Below are 11,310 nucleotides of genomic sequence, written 5' to 3' on the forward strand. Positions count from 1 at the left end.
GGTCCTGGAGTTTTGTTTGCTGGGAGTTTTTTGATTACTGATTCAATTTTACTACTAGTGATTGGTCTCTTCAGATTTGTCTATTTCTTCCTGATTCAGTCTTGTAGGATTGTATGTTTTTAGAAGTTTATCCATTTCTTCTAGGTTGTCTTTTGTTGGCATATAACTGTTTGTTCATAGTATTCTCTTATGTTGTTTTTTCAGATTGATTTTTCTAAATTTTTATTGGAGTATGGTTGCTTTACAATGTTGTGTTAGCCTCCACTGCACAACAGAATGAAATCAGCTGTACACATAACAGATATCCCCTCCCTTTGGACTTCCTTCCCATTTAGGTTACCACAGTGCATTAGGTAGAGTTCCCTGTGCTATACAGTATGTTCTCAACAGGTGTCTGTTTCATACATAGTATCAATAATGTATATGTGTCAATCCCAGTCTCCCACTTCCTCACACCCCACACCTTTCCCCCTTGCTATCCATACATTTGTTCTCAATGTCTGTATCTCTATTTCTGCTTTGCAAGCACCTATACAATTTTCTAGATCCCACATATATGCGTTATTATAAGATATTTGGTTTTCTCTTTCTGACTTCACTCTGTATGACATTCTCTAGGTCCATCCACGTCTCTACAAATGACCCAATTTCATTCCTTTTTATGGCTGAGTAATATTCCATTGTGTATATCTATATATCCATTGTGTATATACCACATCTTCTTTATCCTTTCCTCTGTTGATGGACATTTAGGTTGCGTCCATGTCCTGGCTGTTGTAAATAGTGCTGAAATGAACATTGGGGTGCCTATGTTTTTTTGAATTATGGTTTTCTCTGGGTATATGCCCAGTAGTGGGATTGTTGGGTTGTATGGTAGTTCTATTTTTATTTTTTTTAAGGAACCTCCATACTGTTTTCCATCGTGGCTGAATCAATTTACATTCCCACCAACAGTGTATGAGTGTTCCCTTTTCTCCACACCCTCTCCAGCATTTATTGTTTGTAGGTTTTTTGATGATGGCCATTCTGACCAGGGTGAGGTGGTACCTCGTAGTTTTGATTTGCATTTCTCTAATAATTAGTGATGTTGAGCAGCTTTTCATGTGTTTGTTGGCCATGTGTATGTCTTCTTTGGAGAAATGTCTATTTAGGTCTTCTGCCCATTTTTTGATTGGGTTATTTGTTTTTTTGATATTGAGTTGTATGAGCTGCTTGTATATTTTAGAGAGCAGTCCTTTGTCAGTTGCTTCACTTGCAAATATTTTCTCCCATTCTGAGGGTTGTCTTTTCTTCTTATTTATGGTTTCCTTTGAGACCTCGAATAGCCAAAGCAATCTTGAGAAACAAAAATGGAGCTGGAGGAAGCAGGCTCCCTGACTTCAGACTATACTACAAAGCTACAGTAATCAAGACAGTATGGTACTGGCACAAAACAGAAATATAGATCAATGGAAAAGGATAGAAAGCCCAGGGATAAACACACACACCTGTGGTCACCTAATCTATGACAGAGGAGGCTAGAATATACAATAGAGCAAAGATAGCCTCTTCAATAAGTGATGCTGGGAAAACTGGACAGCTGCATGTAAAAGAATGAGATTGGAACACTCCCTAACACCATACACAAAAATAAACTCAAAATGGATTAAAGACATAAATGTAAGGCCAGATACTATAAAACTCTTAGAGGAAAACACAGGCAGAACACTCTATGACATAAATCACAGCAGCATCTTTTTTGACCCACCTCCTAGAGTAATGAAAATAAAAATAAACAAATGGGATCTTATGATTTTTTTAATCTCTATGATATCGGTTGTAATATTTCCTTTTTCATTTCTTTTATTTGGGTCCTCTCTTTTTTTTTCTTTTCTTTTTGAGGTACGCAGGCCTCTCACGGCCGTGGCCTCTCCCGTTGCGGAGCACAGGCTCCAGGTGCGCAGGCTCAGCGGCCATGGCTCATGGGCCCAGCCGCTCTGCGGCACGTGGGATCCTCCTGGACCGGGGCACGAACCCGTGTCCCCTGCATCGGCAGGCAGACTCCCAACCACTGCGCCACCAGGGAAGCCCTCTTTTTTTCTTGATGAGCCTGGTTAAAGGCTTATCAATTTTATCCTTTAAAAAAAAATCAGGTTTTGATTTCATTGATCTTTTCTATTTTTTTGTTTGTTTGTTTTTTGGTCTCTATTTTATTTCTTCTCTTTATTATTTTCTTCTTTCTGCTTACTTTGGGCTTCGTTCTTTTTCTGATTCTTTTACATGATAGGTTAGGTTGATCATTTGAAAGTTTTCTGTTCTTTTTCTGATTCTTTTACATGATAGGTTAGGTTGATCATTTGAAAGTTTTCTTGTTTCTTGAGGTAGGCCTGTATTTGCTATAAACTGCTCTCAGAACTGCTTTTGCTGCATCCCATAGATTTTGGAAAGTTGAGTTTTTATTTGTTTTAAGGTATTTTCTGATTTCCTTTTTGATTTCTTCATTGACCCATTGGGGCTTTTTTGTAGTGTATTGTTTAGTTTCCATGTGTTTGTGTTTTTCCCATTTTTCTTCCTGTGATTGATTTATAGTTTCGTACTGTTGTGGTTGGAAAAATGTTTGATATATTCTCTTAAATTTGTTGAGACTTGTTTTGTGGCCTAGCATGTGATTTATCTGGAGAATATTCCATGTGCACTTGAAAAGAATGTGTATTCTGCTGTTTTGGGATGAAATGTCCTGTAGATATCGATTAAGTCCAACTGGTTTAATGTGTAATTCAAGACCACTGTTTCTTTATTGATTTTCTTTTTTTTTTTTTTTTTTTTTTGCGGTACACGGGCCTCTCACTGTTGTGGCCTCTCCCGTTACGGAGCACAGGCTCCTGACGCGCAGGCTCAGCGGCCATGGCTCACGAGCCCAGCCGCTCCGCGGCACGTGGGATCTTCCCGGACCAGGGCACGAACCCGTGTCCCCTGCATCGGCAGGCGGACTCTCAACCACTGCGCCACCAGGGAAGCCTCTTTATTGATTTTCTGTCTGTCTGGACAATATGTCCCTTGATGTAAGTGTGGTGCTAAAGTTTCCTACTGTTATTTTATAACTGTCTGTTTCTCCCTTTATGTTTGTTAATATTTGCTTTATATATTTAGATGCTCCTATATTAGGTACATATATGTTATTGAGTGTAATATCCTCTTCTTTTTTTTTTTGCGGTACGCGGGCCTCTCACTGCTGTGGCCTCTCCCGCTGCGGAGCACAGGCTCCGGACGCGCAGGCTCAGCGGCCATGGCTCACGGGCCCAGCCGCTCCGTGGCACGTGGGATCCTCCTGGACCGGGGCACGAACCCATGTCCCCTGCATTGGCAGGCAGACTCTCAACCACTGCACCACCAGGGAAGCCCCATCCTCTTCTTTTATTGATCCCTTCATCATTATATAATGCCCTTCTTTGTCTTTTGTTACAGACTGTGTTTTAAAGTCTACTCTGTCTGATGTGAATATTGCTACCCCAGCTTCCTTGTCATTTCCATTTGCATGAAATACCTTTTTTCATCCCCTCACTTGTCTGTGTGTGTCTTTAGCTCTGAAGTGAGTCTCTTGTAAGCCGCATATAGATGGGTCTTGTTTTTTTTAAAATCCAGTCAGCTACCTATGTCTTTTGATTGAGTCGTTTAGTCCATTGACATTTAAAGTGATTGTTGATAGGTATGTACCATTTTGTTGCTTGTTTTCTGGGTGTTTTTGTAGTTCTTCTCTGTTCCTAGTTTCTTCCCTTGTGGTTTGATGATTTTTCTTAAGTGGTATGCTTGTGCTCCTTTCTCTCTGATTTTTGTGTTTCTACTGTAGGTTTTGATTTGTAGTTACCATGGGGTTCATATATGTTGATCTATAACTGTATCTACTTGTTTTAAACTGATAGCCATTTAAGGTCAGACACATTCTAAAAGATGTATGTTTTTTCACTGTTCTCCCCTATGTTTTGTGTTTTTGATGTCATGTTTTATATCTTCATGTTTATCCTTTAACTGTTTATTGTAGTTATAGTTGATTTTACAACTTTTGTCTTTTAATCTTCATACTGGCTTAAGTGGTTGATCCACACCTTTACTATATGTTTGTCTTACAAGCGAGATTTTTCCTTTCCTATAAATTCTTACTTCTTGTTATAGCCTTTTCTTTTCTACTTAGAGAAAACCCTTTAACATGTCTTTTAGAGTTGGTTTAGTAGTGATGAGCTCTTTTATTTTTTGCTTCTCTGAGAGGTTCTTTCTCTCTTCTTTAATTCTAAATGATAATCTTGGTGGATAGAGTATCCTACATTGTAGGTTTTTCCCTTTCAGCACCTTAGATATATCATGCCACTCCCTTCTTGCCTGCAAAGTTTCTGCAGAGAAATCAGCTGGTAGCCTTCTGGGTATTCCCTTGTATGTTACTCTTTGTTTTTCTCTTGCTGCCTTTAGAATTCTCTCTTTAACTTTTGCCATTTTAATTATGATGTCTTGGTGTGGGTCTCTTTGGGTTCGTCTTGTTTGGGACTCTCTGTGATTCCTATACCTGGATATTTGTTTCCTTCTTCAGGTTTGGAAAGTTTTCAACCATAATTTCACCAAATACATTTTTGACCTCTCTCTCTCTCCCCTCCTTCTGGGACCACTATAATGTGAATATTAGTACGCTTGATGTTGTCCCAGAGATCCCTTAAACTGGTCTCATTTTTTAAAGATTTTTTTGTTGTTCTGATTAGGTAGTTTCCATCATTATTCTGTTTTCCAGATCAAATGTGTGTTCTTCTGTATCACTTGATCTGATGTTAATTCCTTCTAGTGTGTTTTTCATTTCACTTACTGTATTCTTCAGCTTTGACTTGGTTCCTTTTTATATTTTCTAGTTCCTTGTAAAAATTTTCACTGTGTTCGTCTATTTTCCCTAGTTCAGTTAGCACTCTTATTACTAATGCTTTGAACACTTTATCTAGTAAATTATTTATCTGTTTCATTAGTTGTTTTTTTTCAGGTTTTTTCCCTGTTTGTTTTGTTTGGAACAAATTCATCTGTCTTCTTATTTCGCTTAACTTTATGAAATTAGGTGAAAAAGTTACCTATCCCAGTCTTGAAAGGGTATCCTTGTGTGGGAGCATCACTATGCAGTCTCTGTGTGCCCAGTGCCTTTGGTGGGAGAACTGGATCTAAAGTAAGCACAGGTCATGTCTTTCCCCAGGGTGTGCTGGCAGCTATCACCTTGGTGGGAGGTGGGGCTGGAGGTGGAGAGGCTAGAGCTAGAGCCAGAGCCAGGTGTGAGCCAGGGCTTCTCCTATTCTCAGTGGCTGTCACTGCCCTACTGAGAGTGGTGTCTGGTCCCAGGATACTGGAGCAGAAGCCGAGGTTTGGGTCTGAACTGGTTCTGTTTCCTCTAAGTGTGCTTTCTACCCTGCTCCCAGCAATGGCACCTTTGCCCCAGAGGGGGTGGTGCTGGAGCAAGAGGGGCTGGAGTGGGTGCTTGGCACGGGCTGGGGCACACTCTGGGGCAGTCCTGGCATGCCAGTCAGGTCCAGACCACTCCTGATCTGTTGCTTCTACGAATGCCAGTAACGGCTGCCCTTGCCCCAACTGAATGCCATGCCAGGTCTGAGCTGGCTTCGTCCCCCCCCCCACAAACTGTGCACTCTCCTTGGCACCGGCAGCCTTCTCCCTAGCGCAGAGCTGTGCCAGAGCCAGGGAATCAGTGCGGCTGCTTGACGTGGGCTGGGGTGTGCACTGGGCTGGGGCATTTGCAGGAAACCAGCCCGAGTCCCAGGCTGTTTCAGTCAGCTTCCTGCACCTTGTTCCCTGGAGTAAGCAAGCATGTGCTTGTTTTTCATGAATGGAATCTAGGTTTCTAACAGCTGTTCTCTAAGTCCTGCTGGTTTTCAAACCAGCTAAGGGGATTCATCTTCCTGGTGTCAGACCCTAGGGCTGTGGTGCCTAATAATGTGGTTTGAACCACTCACCTGTGCACCCTTATTTTTGGCTGCGTTGGGTCTTTGTTGCTGCGCACAGGCTTTCTCTAGTTGCGGTGAGAGGGGGGCTACTCTTCGTTGTGGTGCGCAGGCTTTTCATTGTGGTGGCTTCTCTTGTTGCAGAGCATGGGCTGTAGGTACACGGGCTTTAGTTGTTGTGGCACGTAGGCTCAGTAGTTGTGGCATGTGGGCTTAGCTGCTCTGCGGCATGTGGGCTCTTCCTGGACCAGGGCTTGATCCTGTGTCCCCTGCATTGGCAGGTGGATTCTCAACCACTGCGCCACGAGGGAAGCCCTGTGTGCCCTTTTTGAGCAATTTTGCTTTTAGTCATTTATCGTTAGATTGCACTTCTGAAATGTTCATAATTTTGTTTCGAATAGGGGAAAATTGGTCTCGATCTACATTTATTCTAAAATATCCCAACAATATGTATTTGGTTCAGTAAATTTTGGTTTTATCCAGACTGTGAAATATCAGGGAGCTGCTTACATTGATGGTGTGAATGTTTATTGACAATATAGCAAATGGGGAAACAAGTCATGGAGTCATATGTTAAGTATGAGCTCCATTTTTTTCCTGGTTGTTAATAAATACTGATTTTTTAAAAGTCTACAAGTATTACACCACAGTATCAATAGGAGTTCCTCTTGGTAATGAATAGTGAGGGTGTCTGTGGCAGGGAATCAGCTTCCATGTGGTCCTTCAGGTGATGCCACCCAGATGGTGCCAGCATCCTGAAACCCAAGGAGGATTGTGTAATCCCTCTCTTCTTTGTCCCCTCCTAGGGGCACAGGTCCTGACCTGATTGCTTCTCTTCCTACCCATATTCCATGTGGGTTTTTCTTTACACCCTTGGTTGTATAAGAGTCTTTCTGCTAGTCTCCAGTTTGTTGTCAGTGGGAATTGCTCCACATTGTAGATGTATTTTTGCTATGTTCATTGGGGGGGAGGTGAGCTCAGCGTCCTCCTACTCTGCCACCTTGACCTTCTCCTTGGTGCTATACTGTTTTGATTACTGTGGTTTTGCAGTATAGGTTTTGCAATATAGTTTGAAATCAGGGAGCATGATGCTTCAACTTTTTTCTTCCTTTCTCAAGATTGCTTTGGCTATTCATGGTCTTTTGAGCTTCCATACAAATTTTAGAATTGTTCGTTCTGTTTCTGTGAAAAGTGCTATTGGAATTTTGATAGGGATTGTGTTAAATCTGTAGATTTCTTTGGGTAGTATGGACACTTTAACAGTATTAATTCTACCAATCCATGAGCACAGAATATCCTTCTATTTATTTGTGTGATCTTCAGGTTTTTTTTTTTTTCTTTTGATCTTCAGGTTTTTTTCCATTAGTGTCTTGTAGTTTTCAGTGTGCAGGTCTCTCTCTCACCTCCTTGGTTAAATTTATTCTTAGGAATTTTTTACTTTTTGATGCAATTGTAAATGGGATTGTTTTCTTAATTTTTTCTGATAGTTCATTATTAGTGTATAGAAATGTAACAGATTTTCGTATATATATATTTTGGGGGGGGGCATGCCACATGTCTTGTGGGATCTTAGTTCCCTGACCAGGGATTGAACCCGCACCCTTGGCAATGAAAGTGCGGAGTCCTAATTACTGGTCTGCCATGGAATTCCCTGTATATTGATTTTGTATCCTGCACCCTTACTGAATTTATTAGTTCTAATAGTTTTTTGGTGGATTCTTTAGGGTTTTCTTTATATAAAATCATGTCATCTGCACATAGTGACAGTTTTACTTCTTCCTTTCCAATTTGGATGCTTTTTATTTTTATTGCCTGACTGCTCTGACTAGGACTTCCAATACTAGGTTGAATGAGAGTGGCGAGAGTGGGCATCCTTGCCTTGTGTTTGATCTTAGGGGAAAGGCTTTCAGCTTTTCACCATTGAGTATGATTTTATCTGTGGACTTGTCATATATGGCCTTTATTATGTTGAGGTGTGTTCCCTCTATACCCAGTTTGTTGAGAGTTTTTATGAGTGGATGTTGAATTTTTTTTTTTTTTTGTGGTACGCGGGCCTCTCACTGTTGTGGCCTCTCCCATTGCGGAGCACAGGCTCCGGACGCGCAGGCTCAGCGGCCATGGCTAATGGGCCCAGCCGCTCCGCGGCATGTGGGATCTTCCCGGACCAGGGCACGAACCCGCGTCCCCTGCATCGGCAGGTGGACTCTCAACCACTGCGCCACCAGGGAAGCCCGGTGTTGAATTTTTTCAAATGCTTTTTCTGCATCTGTTGAGATGGTCATGTGATTTTTATCCTTTTTGTTAATTGTGTATATCGCATTGATTACTTTGTGGGTGTTGAACCATCCTTGCGTTCCTGACACTGGCATCTTGTGCATTCCCTGTTTTAACCTAACAGATATCACCATTATGCACCCATTTGGTCAAGGCAGAAACTGAGTCATCATAGATGCTTCCCTCCTCTCCTTTCAGTCATTTATTACTGTGCCTTCAGCATCTTTCTTTTTGTCCTCCTGGATACTGCCTGGGTTTAAGCATCATATCCTATCATGATTGGCAGAATAATCTCCTAAACTGGTCTCCCCACTTCCAGACTTTCTTGTCATGTTTGTCCTCCTTGTGTTGGCTGCAGAGAGATCTGCAGCCAGATCTGATGCTTTACTCCCCTGCTGAAAACCCGTGGCTCTCCATTGCGCTGTGCCCCCTGCTTCCTTTCCAGGCCCATCTGCCATGCACTCTGTGCACCTGTTATTACAGTGGTTGCTGCTCCTCACCCCAGGCTTCCCTGCACTCACCTACCTCCTGGTCTGTCCTTTGACAGCTCTGGGAAGCTGCCTCTTCTCTCTCCCTCTCTCTCCATCTGTTGTAGATGTTCCCCCATCTGCCTCTAGCATGCTGCTTAGTGACCAGGGTGGTAGAGAATGGTTGTGTTTGGGTTTGAATTCCAGCTCTGCTACTTCATAGCTTTCTGAGTTGTTATTCTCTAGGCCTGTTTTCTACGTGGGTCAGGTGAATGAACAATGCTCCTTTGCAGTGTGGAGAGTACAGTTTTCACCTTACCTCCTCAGGTTACTTATATGAACATCAGGAATCAGCTCAGCATTTACCTCCCTGAACCAGGCCCCTCTCCCCAGGGTTGTGTTTTAATAGTACTGGCTAGTGAGTGTCTAATTTGTGCAAAATATTTTCCTAAGTATTTTGCATGTCATTTAATCCTCACGAGATCTGCCATTTTCCAGAACTGTAGACAGAGGCTGAAGTGTCAGTGCTCCCGCCACTGGTAAATGATGGAGGTGGGATCCTGAACCTAGAGTCTGGCCTGAGAAGCCTGTTCTCTTAACTGCTGCCTCTATCGTATCAGCTTGTTAATTTACTCATAGCAGTTTTAACCGTTTGTTGCATAAATAAGCAGTTAGGTGACATGTGAAATGTCTGGCTTGCTGCCTGGCACGGAGGGGTTCAGAAAATGTGGCATGAACAGCTCTTATTCCCCGGCAGCCTCGAGGACGTACGGGCCCTCCAAGGGAAGTGCTTTCTTCTGGATTCCTTGCTGCCGGAGTTGCTCGTGTTTCCTGCCCGAACAGATCTGCATGAACATCCACTGTACCAAGCTGGTCACCTCATCCTACAAGACAAGGTAGGGTAGATGGGTGGAAATGGGAGGAGCGGGAGGGGAGTGGTCAGCCTGGGGTCCCTTTGAGCCAGCCCCTGTGCTCTGCGCTGCCAGGCGAGCTGTCTCCCGGCCATGCTGCTGGCTCCACCTCCAGGTTCCCATGTCATCGATGCATGCGCTGCCCCAGGCAATAAGACCAGTCACTTGGCTGCCCTTCTGAAGAACCAAGGGTGAGTGCCATGGTCAGACAGAGTGGGGTGGGGTCTGATCCTATATTTTATAAGAAGAAATAAGGAACTCAACTCCAGTAGGTCATGAAGGCTGAAAGGAGGTCTTCCCTTTAAATATTTCCTCGTGGACCTAGGGCAGTTCCCTAAGCTTCCCAGTGGGTTACACGTGTGAGATGTGAATCCCTTAGCCCTTGGGGCAGAGGGCCCTGGGCAGTTATTTCTAACCACTGACCTTTACTTTTTTTAACTTTGTTTTAAACTTCACATGACTCACTTTAATTTTTTAATTTATTTTTGGCTGTGTCGTGTCTTAGTTGTGGCACACAGGGTCTTGGTTGAGGCGTGCAGGATCTTTCGTTGCGGCGCGGGCTCTGTAGTTTGAGGCACGTGGGCTCTCATTGAGGTGCGCGAGCTCGGTCATTGTGGTGCACAGGCTGTGCGACCTTAGTTCCCTGACCAGGGATCGAACCCACGTCCCCTGCATCAGAAGGTGGAATCTTTACCACTGGACCACCAGGGAAGTCCCCCACTGACCCTTTTTAAATATTGAGAATTTAAAGACATTTAAGTATGATTTTCTGTGTGTCCTGACTTCAGGTACGTGTCACCGTGTCAGACCTGTGGGCTCTTACGTGTTACGTAAATTCTCAGTTCACCTCAACTCTGCCCTCCTCCCTAGGAAGATCTTTGCCTTTGACCTGGATGCCAAGCGGCTGGCTTCTACGGCTACGCTGCTGGCCCGGGCCGGGGTTTCTTGCTGTGAGCTGGCTGAGCAGGACTTCCTGGAGGTCTCGCCCTCAGACCAGCGTTATCGTCAGGTCCAGTACATCTTGCTGGATCCTTCTTGTAGTGGCTCTGGTGAGATGGGGGAAAACGCGGCCAAGGGCCCCACAGATCCAGAGCAGCCTTAGAGCGGGGATGGGGGGTGTGTGGCGGTGGTCGTTCGTTTTGGCCTCGGGTTTAGTTCTGGCTCAGGTTATCCTGTGAATGGTCAGATGTGCTTATCTGTATGTGGGGATTTCATACGAAATCAGGCAGCGTGTGGTGAAAGCACTCTTCCCTAGGGATGCTGACCAGACAGCTGGAGGAGCCCGGGACCGGAGTACCGAGCCAGGAGCGCCTGCGAGCACTGGCTGCCTTCCAGCAGCGGGCGCTGAGCCACGCGCTCACGTTCCCCGCCCTGCGGCGCCTCGTCTACTCCACGTGCTCCCTCTACCAGGAGGAGAACGAAGACGTGGTGCGAGCCGCCCTGCAGCAGAGCCCAGCAGCCTTCAGGTAGTGGGTGTCCACCAGGGTCTTGGGGCGAGGGCCGCCCTCTTACTTAGAAGCCCGTTCCATTTCCTCTCTGCAGGCTGGCTCCTGTCCTCCCCTCCTGGCCGCACCGAGGCCTTGGCACTTTTCCAGGTGCTGAGCACTGCCTCCGGGCCTCCCCTGAGACCACGCTCACTGGCGGCTTCTTCACTGCTGTACTTGAACGGGTAGAGGTGCCAAGGTGAGTGAGCAGGGGGCCTGC

The 11,310-nt window shown here is 44.6% G+C and overlaps 1 protein-coding gene across 1 annotated transcript in view; it reads left to right on the plus strand.

Annotated features, from left to right (window-relative positions):
* NSUN5 (NOP2/Sun RNA methyltransferase 5) overlaps window positions 1–11,310 on the plus strand; it is a 33,175-nt gene that overhangs the window by 21,451 nt on the left and 414 nt on the right. The window contains exons 5-9 of the mRNA XM_060125192.1: window positions 9,453–9,591; window positions 9,682–9,797; window positions 10,477–10,655; window positions 10,862–11,072; window positions 11,149–11,289. Coding sequence (XP_059981175.1) covers window positions 9,453–9,591; window positions 9,682–9,797; window positions 10,477–10,655; window positions 10,862–11,072; window positions 11,149–11,289 — 786 coding nt within the window. The remainder of the gene's footprint in view (window positions 1–9,452; window positions 9,592–9,681; window positions 9,798–10,476; window positions 10,656–10,861; window positions 11,073–11,148; window positions 11,290–11,310) is intronic.

The sequence above is a fragment of the Lagenorhynchus albirostris genome, chromosome 15, assembly GCF_949774975.1.
Source record: "Lagenorhynchus albirostris chromosome 15, mLagAlb1.1, whole genome shotgun sequence".
In the NCBI taxonomy this organism is placed as follows: Eukaryota; Metazoa; Chordata; class Mammalia; order Artiodactyla; family Delphinidae; genus Lagenorhynchus; species Lagenorhynchus albirostris.